At 36.6% G+C, this 17,792-nt stretch overlaps 1 protein-coding gene across 1 annotated transcript; it reads right to left on the bottom strand.

Moving 5' to 3' along the window:
* Nucleotides 1-555: 555 nt before the first annotated feature.
* On the bottom strand, nucleotides 556-1,162 carry LOC143623405 (uncharacterized). Its single transcript, XM_077094325.1, has one exon. It carries the CDS (start codon nucleotides 1,160-1,162, stop codon nucleotides 572-574), a length of 591 nt encoding a protein of 196 aa, XP_076950440.1. The 3' UTR covers nucleotides 556-571.
* Nucleotides 1,163-17,792: the final 16,630 nt, after the last annotated feature.

The raw sequence follows: 17,792 nt of genomic DNA, 5'->3' as shown, positions 1-17,792 counted from the left end.
TTCCTAGATGCATGATAATTACGGTTTAAACGTTTAGTTAAGAAATGCACGATTTAGATTCTAAAAGATTCACAACATAACTAACAGTAAAAATCTAAACGAAGTGAGTTACATCTACAATTCTACATACACAAAGTCAAGAACCATGTAAACCCGTAAAAAGTGTATATGATTGATCAACTTAGAGTTAGTGTTGTAAAAATCTCGACGAGGCGTCAATTAATACCCGATTAATCTCTAGTCGCTGTCCCACTGACTTGTTGCCGATTAATCCCCATTTGTTTAAAATCGGTCAAAATTAAAATTTTATAAACAAAATTTGGAATTTATATGTATATTTGAATATTTACATATAAATTCCAATCCGATTAATTCCTATTAATCTTGATTAATCGCTAGTCTTCACCCACCGTCCGACTAACGCCTGTCAATTTCTAGAACACTTATTGTGGTTTTGACTTTTGACTTTTGAATAAGAAAAACAAATGAATAAATTTAAAAAAATCATAAAAATTTAAAAAACTGGTTCCAACTATACATCCATCGGTGACAATATCAACGAACCAATCAATCAATCGTCGGCTTTCGACATAACAGAAAGCCGGCTAGGTCTCGGCCGGAAATCACTCCGGCGACGCTGCTGGTGCGACGACGGGCGTATCAAGGCCGCCAACGCTCGTTTCACTAGATCACCTTCCACCGTCCCAATCCTCACCAGCGAATTCGTCATTGCAGATCTCCGAGCAAACAACCTATGAGACTGATACGACGCCGTATTATCATAACCACTACTGTTATTGTTATTATTACTCCGTGCATTCAACTTCTTATGCAAACTACACCGGAACGATCCAGGATGCGTGGTCGGAGAGCACATACACGTCTTCTTCGATCCGTGACTCCACGCCTTGGGTTTATTATAATAATCGCCGCTGTGTTTAATATTCGGTGATGAAACTGAACGGTTAGGAGACTTGTGACGGTGATCGATCGAGAATCGAATCGACGGTGAAATTGATCGTTCGGATACGTAGCCGCCGCTGCGGACGGTGATTCTCGTTGGTGAGTTGGATCTGGCCGAAGTGAAACAGAACCTGCCGGACGGTGAAATTGATCGTTGGAAAGTGGATGATCCGCCGGATTTGTTTCTCTCCGGCGGCATCATTAGAATTTGCGGCGGAATTTAGTGAAGAAAAGAGGGTAATATAATAATATTATTATTATTATTACTATTATTATTCGTATTAGGTTTTCAGTTTGGCAAACTTTGCGTAACAGACGGCATCGTTTATATAGAAGAAGATTGGAAAATAGTGGCAGAAGCGTAATTAAATGTTTTATTAGCGGTATATTTGGGATTAACGCCCGTTTGTTAAATCAAACAACGGCTTTCACTACGACATGTTCCGTAACTAGGTTCGGTGGGTTGACATCTGGGCTAATTGGTAAGGTTGTATATTTTTGAACCTACTAAGGACAACTTATGCATCTCTTAATATGCGGTCAATAGTGCTATGCGCTACGTATTAAATGGTGTTTGTCTTATATGGTTTACAGAACCGGTTTTGAGAACGCAAAAATTTTAGGCCGAATGCGAAAATATTTTTGGACCTTAAGTAGAAGGAGTATTTTGTTGGGTTTAAACAATTTAAGGGGGTGTTTGGGATTGCTTATTTTCACCAACTTATAACTTATAAACTTTTTGAGAAGTAATAAGGTGTTTGGGATTGCTTATATTGTGAGAGGAAAAGTTCTATAAGTTACATTTTTGTAACTTATTAACTTAATGAAAAGTTATAAGGAGGCAAAATAAGAAATCCCAAAAACCCCCTAATTTTTATATGAGCTTATTTAGTTATAACTTGGGTTGTGTAAAAAACCTTTGTATAAAAATATGGATTAAACATGTCTCAAATAAAACAAGAACCCATAATTATTTTGTTGGGAGTAATATCTCTTTGTCACTAAACCAAGCTAGTGGTTATCTAATTGAGTGTAAACACTAAATATACATATTTTTTTTAATAAAATACATTTAATATAAAAAAATAAAATTCGGCCTAGAGAGATGTCGGGCATGTGGCCATCGACCATCATGCCACACCTTATGGCCGGTCTTGATGATGTAGCCGATAGGACACGTATAGTGCTATATGCGACATATAGGGTACGACTGACAACATAGGATTGCTTTTGACAATCCTAGGTTGTCATATCGTACCCTATAGGCCGCGTATAGCACTATACGTGGTCTATTGATACGTTTTGATTAATTGAACTTACCGGCTCCCCCTTTCTTCTCTTTAGTATATATATATATATATATATATATATATATATATATGTTACATAATACACAAATACATGCACACACCCATTCACCATCATCTTTCGAAAATCAAAAGCAAAAAAATAAAATGTGGTGGTTCGATAATATGTTTCTAGATAACAAGGAGGAGCCGAGATACGTGTCTAACGATCAACCTAATGCATCGGGATTACCTAAATTGAGCCAGGTTTCGTTGTATATTGATATAATATAAAGTTGCTAGTTTATTTGTAACTGAAATATGTTATTGTTACGTTTGTCAGGCGTATCACCATTACGATAGTCTGGCTGAACAGTCTTATGATCAGCCTAGCACGCCCGGGTTACCAAATCTAAACAAGGTAATATATATTTAATATAAAGTCGTTATTTGATTTTTAACTAATATATGTTACCATTACGTTTTTCAGGAATATTTCGCTTACGGGAGTCAACCTGAACAATTTTACGGTGAGCCAATGTACCAGTTACCTATTCGCGGGTGGGATATGGAGGCCAGTCGTCTTCTTCGTACCACATACCAGTAGTTGAGCAACCATATTACGGAACCCAGTCCTCGTACCACGTACTAGTAGAAGTTTCACCGTATAACGAGGGCAAAAAACATGATGGAGATATTATGATGCAGGGGGACCAAATGATAAAGATAATTATGATGATGATTATATACGCGAGTCGACGGTATCGTATAAAACAAATATTGTAACACCCCATATGGTGTTTTGTATTATTATTATTATTATTAATATTTAGAATTTATTAGTAATATTTAATTATTATAATAATTATTTTTTATTTAATTATTATATTTATTATTATTATTATTATAATTATTTAATTATTATTATTATTATTATTACTGTTAGGATTATTATTATATATTTATTATTATTTATAATATTTATTATGTTTATTATTATTTATATTATTTATTCTTATGGTTTTTAACATGTTTTAAAAATGTATATGTAATTGATTTTAGATTTTTGAGTCCCGTAATGAGTTAGAAGAATGGGCCAAAAAGAGAGGACGAAATCATGGGTGTGTTATTGTGGTCCATTGGTCAAGGAAAAACAGTGTGGACCTTGCATGCAATCGTAGAGGGGAATCGAAACTGAAGGCCACGATTAGGCATACCGGTAGTATCAAAAAACTGTCCATTTAAACTCCTAGGCAGGTACGACTCGTGAGGTAAATGTTGGAGGCTTGAAGTGGTAAACGAGAGACACAACCACGATCCCGTTGTCTTTGAAGCCCCTTCAAATTCAAGCGGCCATAACAGAGAAGTTTCCCGGTTGCCAACTTTCACTCAAGGACTTATACAACTACTTATATAAGCTCAGAGACCGGGAGAGAATTAGCAATAACCCCATGAAGGTAGTTGATAACCTTCGTAGTTTTACTATACATAAAAAAAACTTGTGTTTATAATATTTATTAAAGTTTTATTTAATCCAATGCAAGTACTTGAAAACTTTTTCCATAAAAATGGTTTCGTGTACTATACCCAAGAAAAGGACGGAGGATATTTTCTTCTGTCATAATAAGTCGCATAAAATGTGGCTTTCATTCCCTGAGGTGTTGCTGATTGACACAACGTACAAGGCCAACATGTACGGCTGGCCATTGGTTCAGTTTGTTGGCGTGACGTCTATATCAAAGTCGCTCGGTATCGGCCACAGATTTATAATTAGGGAAAAAGAGAAGAACTTCACGTAGGCCCACGGGAAACTTAAAGAATTGCCCGAGGATCGTATGGAACCCTTACGTCCTCTCACACCCCAAACCACGGCCTAGGGCGTGCGACTCATATGTTGGTACCATATTTGTAAATACATCAGAGTTATGCGCGGAAGTTATAAATTTGTGGATTTAAAATATTATTATTTACAATCAAAAGATGGGATTTATAAAACACCCGTTTTAAAGTTTTACTTGTTTTACAAAATATTTACTTGTTCATTACAAACCACCATTTATATTTTTAATGTTTTACAAAAGATCCGAGCCATCAGATATCTTAAGCACTTCGGCATCCCAAGCTTCTATTCTTGATTACCTGCAAAATGTTAAGAAAATACCTCTGCAATACATGCTAGTGAATATGTTGATGCTAATTTATTTTCTTTTACTTGATTACCCCTAGAGACATAACTTGGGTCCAGCCCGTCGTGGCTTATGAATAATAAAGCTTTTAAAACAAACACAATTATAAACTCAAGTCTCCACACAAGGCACCCCAGCAAACACCGCAGTGTTCGACATTACTTAGGTACCATACGTATACACATGGTCAGTCTCACTCGGACGTAACTTGGGTCCGACCCATCGTGGCGGAGGTCGTGACCAAGTGTGGCGCTGTGTCCACCGACTTATTTACCACATATGTAAGGATCCAAACAAACCTACACGACAACCTGAGGGCTAGTTCTTACTTTTTGTTTATAACGTTTTAAAGATATGTAGTCCCATGTAATTCTTTTCATTTAATTCTTTTGACTCGATTAAACAAGTTTGTAAAGTTGGGGCGTATTCACCCTTTTCTTTTGGATCAGCTTCACTACACTTGTCACACCCCGAACAAAGGCAGCGGAACATGCCAGGGTGCAATGGATTGCTCAAGAACACAAGACACTATTAAAGTGACAATATTTAATCAATTCATTTAATTTCATAAAATCATAAAGAGTCACATAACTTGTTCATACAACAATTGAATTCAAACATAGAAAATAATATATACTGTTCGTTTTACTAATATCCTAATAGTCTTGACAATGTTATTCTTCAAGTTATCGAGTCAACCTAAATTCAAACCTGTAACATTGTAAAAAATAGAATTTGTCAACACAGAAGTTGGTGAGCAATTTCCTAGTTTTTAACAATAAGAATATAATAGGAAATTCCACAACTTGTATACAAAACAATAAATAATAGCAACAATTTAGATAATGAAATCGTTAATAAGAATATATTAACGACACCGTCTATAAGAGAATACCAAATAGACTCGAATTTTAAATGAAATCATTAATAAGAATACATTAACGACACCGTCTATAAGAGAATACCAAATAGACTCGGATTTTATATGAAATCGTTAATAAGAATACATTAACGACACCTTGCTATAAGAGAATACCAAATAGCTCGGATTTATGAATCAACCAACCAAAAGTGGTAAACACATTAGCAATTAAGCATGTAAGCATATAACACCAAATCGAGCATTTATTTAAGTAAAGTATACAATAAAGTTTGTGGTTTAAGACTCAAGTATAAACATTTAGATTGAATAAGTATGCAATATCACCCCCAAAACGAAAGATGGAAAACGGGGTATGAAAGTACTCACGTTCAAGTAACAAACTTGATTAGGTAAAATGATGAGTAACCGGAAGGATGAGGTTTAACGAGCAAAGTCTAGATGAAAGGAAGTCTTGAAATAAAATAAATGATAGGAAATGTAAACAATTTAAAGTTTAAGGTTTAAAATGTAAATATTTAAGAAAAACATAATAATAATCATTTAGAAATATAATTTTGCTCGAAACCGGGTTAAAGTATCTAACCCTTAATTTTACTCAACCTATGTTAAGTAATAAGGTGGGTAAAAATGCAATAGTGCAAGTCTCTATATAATATAGATACTAAAACGGGTTTTAACGAGTGTTTCGGGTTGTTGGTTAGGGTCTTGATAATTGGTCAAACCCAAAGTCAACTTTCCAAAATAATGAATGTTATAAGATAACTCATAAAATTTAGTAAGACTTAACCAAGTATGAAATTCTATTGTTTTAGAACTAACAACACCTGTTAAGCGAGTGTTCGGTTTTGTCGGTCCAAACTTTGTTATAAGATCAAGTTGGACTCAACATTCCAAGCACTTCGAGAAAATATATAAGACCAGTTTATAAATGATTTTTAAATAAATATACAAGTCTTGATAGCTAGAAACACACTTGTGTGTCTTAAGCGAGTGAAAATCGGTTTAGTTCGGTTTGGTTCGGTTTCCATCTCACAATAAGTTGATGGATGGTTGTCACATGAACAAATATCAAAGAACTTGTATTACAATTTATAAATGATGATACTTAAGTTTTATAACCAAAAAGTTTACAATAAAGTCTTTTTACAAAAGTTCGGTTTTCGGTTCGGATCATGTTTCGGGTTAAGACCGAGGTAAGATTCTACGAACCCATAACCATAGAACTTATAAAAATGGTTTTAGAAACTTAAATCTAACAATAAGCATGTTTAAACAATTATTTAACAACGCTAGTAAACAAAGTTTGGTTTACGGTTTAGAGCTATTTATGGTTAAACCGAGGCTAGTCTTTTCAAACCCATAACCATGGAACTTCATAATATGATATACAAACTAAAATGAGCAGAAGTTAAGCATGGTTAGTAAGAAATAATAAAGTTAGATGGTTAGATAGTTAAATATATATCAAGGACCACGAAAGTCCTCCATGAAGCCTTGCCTTACGAGGCCCGACACTCCTCCAAGAACAAAGAAAACAACCTTAAATCATAAGAATTTGAGAGAGAAATTGAAGTGTGAGCAGGGATTAATGAAGGATGAGGGAGTTCATAAATAGGATAAGATTGAAAGGGTTTTACCTTAGGTCTAATGGGTAAAAATCGGATTGGATAAAAGGATATAAACCACAAACAACATAAACTGATCTGAAGGGCATTGCGCCACGCGACCAGCCCCCTTGCCCTGGCTGCGCGGTGCGGCGTTGTTTAGGCTGGGGTGGGTTGGTCCAGCTCGTCTTGCATGGTTCGTTTTCCGTCTCGAAAGTTTGTCGATGTAATTTGAGCGTTTAAAGGTGTTTTTGAATCCGTAAAAGTGGTTTTTCAAATTGAACAAATGGGAATGATTTAGTAACATAAAATCTAATATTTTATATATTTGAAATGTTCGGGAAATAAATCGGGTCGGTTTACAACATAAAAACAAATACAAGATAACCCAAAACTGACAAATGTCACAACACTATCCTAGGGTCTTTCCCTTTTCTTTCTATCTCGCACCAATAGTACGAGTATAAATTTTTGTTAGTCGGATATACAATCCGGCTTAAGACCTCTAGTCTTTTTTTATAATCGTTACCTCGATTATATTTTCTTTTATGAAACTTTAGTTCAAAAATCTCTTTTACTTTACTTAAAAACCTTTAGTTAAAAAGTATTATTTCTTTCTTTTCTTTTATAAGTTAAAACTCTTCTTTTTAACTTATTTTTTTTCTTGTCTTTTATAAGATGAACCTCTAGTTAATCTTATTTTACTTTTTTAAAACTCTACGTTTCTTCTTCTCTAAGAAACGTTTACTTTTCTTTTCTTTATTTTGTAAGAATAATCATAATAACTTAAATAATATTTTATAACAATAAATAAAATAATCACATTGATATAATATTCATATTCCTTTCTTCTCTTTTATTTGTTATGTTTTCTTCTTATTATTTATCGAGGTATCGAGTACATCCTCGACATAGGGTATTAATCCTTTTTAATATTATTAATCTTTTTTTTGGGCATCAAGCCTACCTTGGTTGGCTTATAGAAATCCTACACAATCGAGCACCACTTCGACGCCGCTTGGTTTTCTTTTATCTTCTTGATCCTTCTTCTTCGACACCTTTTCTTTTGCACACAAAACGAGAGACAAACACTTCTTCCCACGTCGGCACGCTTATCGAGGCGAGTTTTCGGGATGTCTCCTGGTAGCACATTCTTTGAGATAACGTCGTGGGATCGTCGGGATGTTGTTGGTTTAATGGCACAAAAAACGAGGAACTGAGCACGAAAATTGAGGTGGTCGAGGGCACGCTTTATGAGGTTTAGAGAGATTTTTAGAGAGAGAAAGTATTGTGAATTTTGGTGTGAGAAATGCAATGGCCGAGCTTGCTATTTATAGGCATTTCAGGGGACCCATCGCGATACACGATGGTCCCTTGATTGACCCGTTGCGTATCGCGACGTAGGTGTGCCTGGTCATCACTAGGCCTGCCACGTGGTGACAAGTGGCGATACATCATGCCACCGGTTGACATGTGGCAACACGTGTCACACATGTCAGACCACGTCATCGCGATACGCGATGACGTTGGCTCCTTGACGATCGTGTATTATCATGCTACCCTTTTCTTGGGTTATGGAATAAGCCATTCGCGATACGCGATGGGCTTGTCCCTTCTCCCGTCGCGTGTCGTTATGGGACAAAAAGACAGATTTTTCATTTTAAGCCCTTGTGTTTAGAATTTGTCATTTTTGGACCTTTAACTTTTGGAACTTGGTATTTTTGATCCGAAATTTTCACGATGTTACATCCTCCCCACCTTGGAATGAATCTCGTCCGCGATATTTGCTCTTAGAACAAGTGAGGGTACTTTTTTTTCATTTCGGATTCAAGTTCCCAAGTATATTCGGGACCTCTTCGTGAGTCCCACTTTACTTTCACGATTTTCAATGTTCGTCTCTTTAATTTCTTTGTTTTTGAATCTTCGATTTGAATTGGTCGTTCTACGAGTTTTTAGTTTTAATTTAATTCAACATCTCTTAGAGGCATAGACAAAGATTCGTCAGCTAGACATTTTCGTAGATTCGAGACATGGAATACATCATGTATCCCGTTCATATCCTCGTGTAGTCGCAAACGGTATGCAACAGTACCAATTCGTTCAAGTACCTCGAAAGGTCCAACGAATCGAGGACTTAATTTTCCTTTCATGCCGAAGTGAATGTCGCCTATCCATGGCGAGACTTTCAAAAGAACCTTGTCACCAACATTGAATTCCGACGGCTTTCGACGTACATCGGCTTCTTTTGGCGATCACGTGCCATCTTAAGTCGTTCTCGGATTTGTAAGACTTTGTCGGTGGTTTTGATGTGGGTATAATGATGCTCTCACAACTAAGCTTTAAATTTATTAAACAAGACTCCTAAAGAAACCACACAAAACCGGCAAGTGTACCGATCACTAATAGTATAACACTATGGAAGTCCGAGTATAGAACACAAGGACACTTGAAAACGTTAATGATACTTAACCCTAACCAAGACTCACCTAAGAATATTTAAATGATTTTTAATAATTAACTACTTAACCTAAGTTACTTTAACTAAATTAATTAGCTAGACTTAACTTAACTTAACTAAACACTTGAAACTTAGAAACTTAACTGCAATCGGAGAAAACGTCTACCTAGGTAAGAATCATATTGAAGGTATAATAAGTTAATGGATTGAGGACTCTCACGACACCGGTTCCTAAGGATGACTCAACTAAGGTTCACTCAAGAAAGCTAGATCACCTCTCAGTCTCACTAACAAACTCTAACTTACACTTAGTTGATTTTAAGAACAAACTGAGAAAGGAAATGTTAAAGTGTTCTAATGCCGACTCTCCTCTCGGACTCACTGACACACTACCCTAATGGAGACGAATACTACGCAACCAAGGATAGAGGAACAATTTAGTTTAACTTAAACTAGACCAACTAATTGCTCAAAATCCCAAACCCGACAAGAACCGAACCCGCTCTCGCGCGATCCTAATTCTAACAAGCAAAAGCTATGAGACGAGTTTACTTCCTATCACCTCTCGGTCTCTAAGAAGGTGTTCACCCGCTGATTATATTCAATTAATACACTCCTTAAACCCTACGGTTGATCACCCCACAAACAAACCCTAAACACAAAGTAAGGAGTTCTAACAAGCAACAATCAATCAAAACTTATTCAATTAATCAAAGCAAGAGGTATATGAGTATAACTAATAAATTCACAGCCACTAAACATAACCTAATTCAATGTTAAACCAAACTTTTCGTTAACAATTCAAGTCATGATGATTAACAATCCATAAAACTCATTAAAATCTAACAATATTCATCTAACCTAGGTAGAACTAGTAAGTTTAGCCAATCATAATCAATGAACAGTAGATAAAATAGATATAAATGATAAACATGTTCATATAAATCTGATTATAAAAGGTTTGAATGCTTAAAAACCAAAAACGAACTCACAAACGTTAAAATAGTCAAAACCGACAACCGAAGGATAAAAGATGTAACCGTAAGCTTGTCCTCCTTGGTTTCTCCTCTAGAGCAGGTGTGGGATGGCTGGAAACTTGAATAATTTCGTTCATAGGGTTTTAGGGTTTATATATATGTTTAAACACCTCCTTGGTAATATAAAATAGGTTAAAACAAGCCCACTAGGCCCACTAGAAGACAAAATAGACGTGGTAGCTGATTCCTGAACATTCTTGGCAGCCTTGGGACATCTGGGAATCTACCACATGCTTCTTGAATGGTATGACCTGGTCGCGTAGCTCGAACATGACATTTTCTGACGTTTTTCGACTTTCAGTTCGTTTATCTTCGTTTTTGCGTACCGGCTTCATCCGAGCTCCGTTTTAGCTGATTCTTTTTTCATTTGACTCATTTTCTCGCTCTCTTCAACATCGTACCTATCACATACACAAACATGTAATTTAATGCAAGAATAACAAAATAATCGTTAACGTTTAAGCACAAAATAACATAAAAACTATTAGGAAAACATGTGTGTTTTACACCATATCAAAAATCCCCACACTTAAACCTTTTTCGTCCTTGAAAAAGAAATCTACACAGGATCATAACCAAGTGAAAAACAACAAACTCCCAGATTATTAATCATTATCAAAACATAAGAAATAGCTCGACATATTGACCGCGATTGTCGATATTGTTGTCCACTTAAACCCAGCTACCAACCAATCAAGCCCCCCTTTTGCATTAAATGTTTTAAGTCCAAAAATTAAGGCTACACCTACCCCATCTCAGACAAAGAGAGCTAGAAAAACTAGAGTCGAAGCAAACTGGTTCGACAAATCACCATAAGCCAAGGACTCATTGATAGTACTAATTAGATGCACTCGGTAAAATTTTGATGGATGAATGGTCATGTGGAGGTCGTACGAGCTATTCCTAAATATTATTGGACTTTGTCATATAAATTCCTAATTTTTATTTATTGACTAAGAACCTTCGAGCCCCAATAGTGTATCCTCAGAGTCACTATCCCTTTGGTAACACGTAAACTCTAAGTCCCGTCTAGTATGTGCACTTTGGCCTCTTTTACTAACTTTAAAGAATGCTCATTTGGCATTTTACAATACATAACTTTCTTCACAAGCATTTTGCTTTTCTTTAACAACTTTTGAGAATACACAAACATAACTTTTAATACATACTTTTCTTTTTCTTTCTTTTTCTTTTCTCTTTTTTTTTCTTTTCTCTGTTTTTTTTCTTTTTTTTTCTTTCTTTTATATCACCCTAAAAAATATAACTATTTCTAAGCTCGTAGAAAGATGGACATGTGGTGTGTGCTGGTTTAAGTGCATCTAAGTATAACCATCTCAAAGTTTTCAGATTATGGTAATTCTCCTTAAGCATCGAAATTCGGTTTCACCGTTTTCAAATTATTATATATATAAAAACTGCTAAAGAGGACTATCAAAGCTAGTTGGGCCTACCGACACATCCCAAATCAGATATGTTAACCATCCCTTCTTTTATTATTATATTATATATTTCAAAAGTTCCAAGAGTTCGTTAGCACATTGGTAGTAATATCATTTCCTGCTTAACGTATAACAAAAACAATTTTCAAGGGACATTTTTCTTTAAAACTTTTTTTTTTTAAATATTAACTCTCAAGATTTTCAATATTCTTTTATTTTTCTTAAAAATGAAAACATCAGTTCCCCATCCCCACACTTAAATTTCACATTGTCCTCAATCTGAGACAAGGAAAAGACAAAACTAAACATAAAGAAAAATAAAGTGGAACAGACTCCCCTGGTATATGTGATCATGCAAGTGTGCGGTGAATCATGTTCCTCGCTCTCCTATTCGAACGCAAGCTTAAAAATCCAGTGCTCTCTATCAAGCTATCACTAAAGAACGAAAGCGGCAATCCTTATGCAAATTGCATCCCCACACTTGTTTAAAACTCTAGCTCATCAACCGTCATCAGCCAACCAAGGAATAACCTGCAAGTAAGAGAAGAGACACCAGGAAAAACTCGGAAATAAAAATAAAATGAAAATAAAATAACAAGAAAAGATATTACCGGGTTGCCTCCCGGGAAGCGCTAAGTTTATTGAATAGCCTTCAGCCGGACTCGCTCCTGAAACCTCAATTAGGAGTCTACTCCTTTATCCTCTTCCCATCGATGCTCCTCAATACTCTCCTCTTACAATTGGTCAGGAAGAAACCAATTGCACAGCTTTCATGGGCCCGACCATATGAATTAAACTCGGCCCACCAACTCTTGAATTCCCCAAAAAATGATTCAATGATGTGAAATGGGGAAGTCAATCTCTTCATCACACTACGATTTCTTCGCCCAGAAATCCTCCGTCTAGTTCCTTTAGCCAAACTTTTAAACCTTAACACGTCCCGAATAGAGATTGAGTACGGTTCATGTTTTGGTTTTTCACATTCAAAGTGCAATGGTGGAAAGACTGATTCACCAACCACCTCATGGCTCTCCTCACAAGGCTCATTCTTGATCCCCGCACTTGGCTTGTTATACAATAGATCCTCAAGCAACTTCAAATCGCCAAGTGGGTCAAACTCTCCTTCATCTATCATGGTGAAATCCATCAACTCTTCACCAAACTCATTCTTAAATTCTTCCTCCCAAGAGGGAACATACTCCTTTACTCTCTGTTCCTCCATTCCGGTATCTTCAATCTCACTTAGGGTTTCAAACAAAGGTGGATAAAAAGGTGGAATATATTCCAAATCCTTTCTAATGGCGAACAATACATCGTCCATTATTGATTCCAGTTCTGGGGTTGGCTCTAATATATTTCCCGATAAGTCTTTATACCCTAAGAAGTTCCCCATTTGATCATATGCAAATTGGTTTGGAGGAGGCTTTGCCACAAGTGATTCCCATGGAGCTTTCCGTGCCTCGACTTCTATCCTCCTTCGCTCATAAGCATCATGTACCCAGTGATCTCCGCCACACACTTTGCACCATGGCGTTCCAACGTGTCGTCCGAACATATTTCCTTTAAAGAACACTCAAAAGAAAAGGATCACGGGCACCAGATAAAAACAGAATAAATTTCTTAAAATAAAATTAAACTAAAACTAAACTAATTAAAATAACTAATCTAATCTAATATACGAAAATACAATAGGTAAATCCTAACTCGGGTTGTTCTCAATACGCCTCTAACCGTGTCCTCGGCAACGGCGCCAAAAACTTGATGTGGGTATAATGATGCTCTCACAACTATGCTTTAAATTTATTAAACAAGACTCCTAAAGAAACCACACAAAACCGGCAAGTGTACCGATCACTAATAGTATAGCACTATGGAAGTCCGAGTATCGAACACAAGGACACTTGAAAACGTTAATGATACTTAACCCTAACCAAGACTCACCTAAGAATATTTAAATGATTTTTAATAATTAACTACTTAACCTAACTTACTTTAACTAAATTAATTAGCTAGACTTAACTTAACTTAACTAAACACTTGAAACTTAGAAACTTAACTGCAATCAGAGAAAACGTCTACCTAGGTAAGAATCATATTGAAGGTATAATAAGTTAATGGATTGAGGACTCTCACGACATCGGTTCCTAAGGATGAATCAACTAAGGTTCACTCAAGAAAGCTAGATCACCTCTCAGTCTCACTAACAAACTCTAACTTACACTTAGTTGATTTTAAGAACAAACTGAGAAAGGAAATGTTAAAGTGTTCTAATGCCGACTCTCCTCTCGGACTCACTGACACACTACCCTAATGGAGACGAATACTACGCAACCAAGGATAGAGGAACAATTTAGTTTAACTTAAACTAGACCAACTAATCGCTCAAAAACCCAAACCCGACAAGAACCGAACCCGCTCTCGCGCGATCCTAATTCTAACAAGCAAAAGCTATGAGACGAGTTTACTTCCTACCACCTCTCGGTCTCTAAGAAGGTGTTCACCCGCTGATTATATTTAATTAATACACTCACTTAAACCCTACGGTTGATCACCCCGCAAACAAACCCTAAACACAAAGTAAAGAGTTCTAACAAGCAACAATCAATCAAAACTTATTCAATTAATCAAAGCAAGAGGTATATAAGTATAACTAATAAATTCACAGCCACTAAACACAACATAATTCAATGTTAAACCAAACTTTTCATTAACAATTCAAGTCATGATGATCAACAATCCATAAAACTCATTAAAATCTAACAATATTCATCTAACCTAGGTAGAACTAATAAGTTTAGCCAATCATAATCAATGAACAGTAGATAATAAATGATAAACATGTTCATATAAATCTGATTACAAAAGGTTTGAATGCTTAAAAACCAAAAACGAACTCACAAACGTTAAAATAGTCAAAACCGACAACCGAAGGATAAAAGATGTAACCGTAAGCTTGTCCTCCTTGGTTTCTCCTCTGGAGTAGGTGTGGGATGGCTGGAAACTTGAATAATTTCGTTCATAGGGTTTTAGGGTTTATATATATGTTTAAACACTTCCTTGGTAATATAAAATAGGTTAAATCAAGCCCACTAGGCCCACTAGAAGACAAAATAGACGTGGTAGTTGATTCTTGAACATTCTTGGCAGCCTTGGGACATGTGGGAATCTACCACATGCTTCTTGAATGGTATGACCTGGTCGCGTAGCTCGAACATGACATTTTCTGACGTTTTTCGACTTTCAGCTCGTTTATCTTCGTTTTTGCGTACCGGCTTCATCCGAGCTCCGTTTTAGCTGATTCTTTTTTCATTTGACTCGTTTTCTCGCTCTCTTCAACATGGGACCTATCACATACACAAACATGTAATTTAATGCAAGAATAACAAAATAATCGTTAACGTTTAAGCACAAAATAACATAAAAATTATTAGGAAAACATGTGTGTTTTACACCACATCAGGTTTCTTGGACTATCTCAGGTCCAGAAAATTGATTATCTCCAGTTTCAGACCAGCACACGGGCGTTCTACATTTACGGCCATATAACGCTTCGAACGGTGCAGCTTAAATACTCGTGTGATAGCTATTGTTATACGAGAATTCTATTAGGGGTAGATGGTCATCCCAACTTCCACCTAAGTCTATCACACAAGCGCAGAGCATATCTTCCAACATTTGAATCGTCCTTTCGCTTTGCCTATCGGTTTGTGGATGATAGGTGGTGCTAAGGTTTAACTTTGTGCCTAACGCTTGTTGGAAGCTTTTTCAGAAGTGAGACGTGAATCGGCTGTCTCGATCAGTAATAATAGATAACGGTACTCCATGCAAAGCAACGATGTTGTTCATATAGATACGCGCTAATCTATCCATTGAGTACCACTCGTTCATGGGTATAAATTGAACGGATTTTGTTAACCTATCAACTATGACCCAAATTGCATTATGTTGTCGAGTCTTTTTCGGGAGTTTTGTGATGAAGTCCATTGTTATTAACTCTCACTTCCAAACGGGAAGTTCGGGTTGCTGAAGCAATCCTGATGGCTTTTGATGTTCAGCCTTGACTTTCAAGCAAGTGAGACATTTCGCAACATGCGAAGCGATGTCATTTTTAATTCCGTTCCACCAGTAGTTCAACTTTAGGTTTTGTTACATTTTATCACTACCGGGGTGCATCATGTACTTGGACTTGTGAGCTTCGCTCATGATCTTTTCACGCAAGTCTCCAACGATTGGTACCAAAATCCGGTTTCCCATTCTAAGTATACCATTGTCACCCTTGACTAGCGAGTCAATGGTGCCGTTACGTTTTTCGTTGGAGATCTTGTTTTCATTGATCACTAGTTGAGCGGATTTGATTTGTTCGATAAGATCAACTTGGAGTTATAGTCATAACGCTCGCACTCTCCTTGGCTTTTCATGTTCTTTACGACCCAAGGCGTCGGCCACGACGTTGGCCTTACCTTCATGATAGATGATCTCACAGTCGTAGTCATTTAGAGTTTCCATCCAGCGCCTTTGACGCATTTTGAGTTCTTTTTGTTCGAAGATGTGTTTTAAACTCTTGTGATCAGTATACATAATTAATCTTACTCCACAGAGATAGTTTCTCCATATTTTTAATGCAAAGAAAATGGCGCCTAACTCTAGATCGTGAGCTGTGTAGTTCTTTTCGTGTACTTTTAGTTGACGAGAGGCGTAAGCGATCACTTTCTTCCATTGCATTAGTACGCATCCTAATCCAGAATGGGACGCACCACTAAAGACAACAAAATCCTCGGTACCTTCTGGCAAGGCCAGTATAGGTGCTTGAGTGAGTTTTTGTTTAAGTATATCGAACGCCTCTTGTTGTTTGATTTCCCATTCATATTTGATGTTTTTACAGTTAAAGAGGTTAGGGGAACAACTATACAAGAGAAGTTTTTGATGAACCTAAAATAATAGCCAGCCAAACCTAAGAAACTTCGGATCTCAGTTCGCGACTTTGGAATCTCCCACTTAGAGATAGCTTCTATCTTAGCGGGTCCACTTGAATACCATTTATGTTTATGATGTGTCCAAGAAATTGCACTTCGTGTAGCAAGAACTCGCATTTTGAAAATTTGGCGTACAACTTCTCGGTTCTAAGTATTTCAAGTAAGATTCGAAGGTGATTTTCATGATCATCCTTAGACTTAGAATAAATAAGTATGTCGTCGATGAATACGATAACAAATTTGTCCAAGTAAGGCTTACAGATTCGATTCATCATATCCATGATGGCGGCTGGGGCATTAGTGAGACCAAACGGCATGACCGTGAACTCATAATGTCCATACCTTGTTCGGAACGCGGTTTTCGGTTTAACTTTAGATTGAACTTTGAGTTGGTGATAGCCAGAACGCAGATCAATTTTAGAAAAATAGCTTGCACCTTGGAATTGGTTGAAAAGATCGTCGATTCGAGGGAGTGGATAACGATTCTTGATAGTGACTTTGTTTATGGCTCGGTAGTCGATACACATGCGCATAGATTCATCTTTCTTTTTGACGAAAAGAATTGGCCCCACGTCGATGAACTTGGTCGAATGAAACCTTTCTCAAGCAGTTCGTCAAGTTGTTTATTTAGTTCTTTCATCTCGGTCGGTGCTAGACGATACGGGGCTTTGGTGATTGGTGGGGTTCCAGGCATAATATCGATCCTAAACTCGACTTCTCTATCGGGAGGGATTCCCAGAAGTACATCAGGAAAGCCATCAGAGAATTCAGAAAAGATAGGTACATCTTTTATTTCTTTGGGTTTAGATTCTTCGGTGACATAGGCCATGAATGCTAATCATCCTTGATTTAAATATTTGTTAGCCCTAATCATTGAAATTATGCTAACTTGTCCAGCGTCCTTATCCCCTTCAATTCGAATGGTTCGTTTATCAGGAGCTCGAAGTTCGACGGTTTTGCTAT

This window comes from Bidens hawaiensis, unplaced genomic scaffold, assembly GCF_021521415.1.
Source record: "Bidens hawaiensis isolate Kalapana, Puna unplaced genomic scaffold, B.hawaiensis_p1.1 tig00003430_1, whole genome shotgun sequence".
Taxonomy (NCBI): Eukaryota; Viridiplantae; Streptophyta; class Magnoliopsida; order Asterales; family Asteraceae; genus Bidens; species Bidens hawaiensis.
The sequence above is the reverse complement of the archived record's forward strand: the minus strand, read 5'-3'. Positions and strand labels throughout refer to the sequence as shown.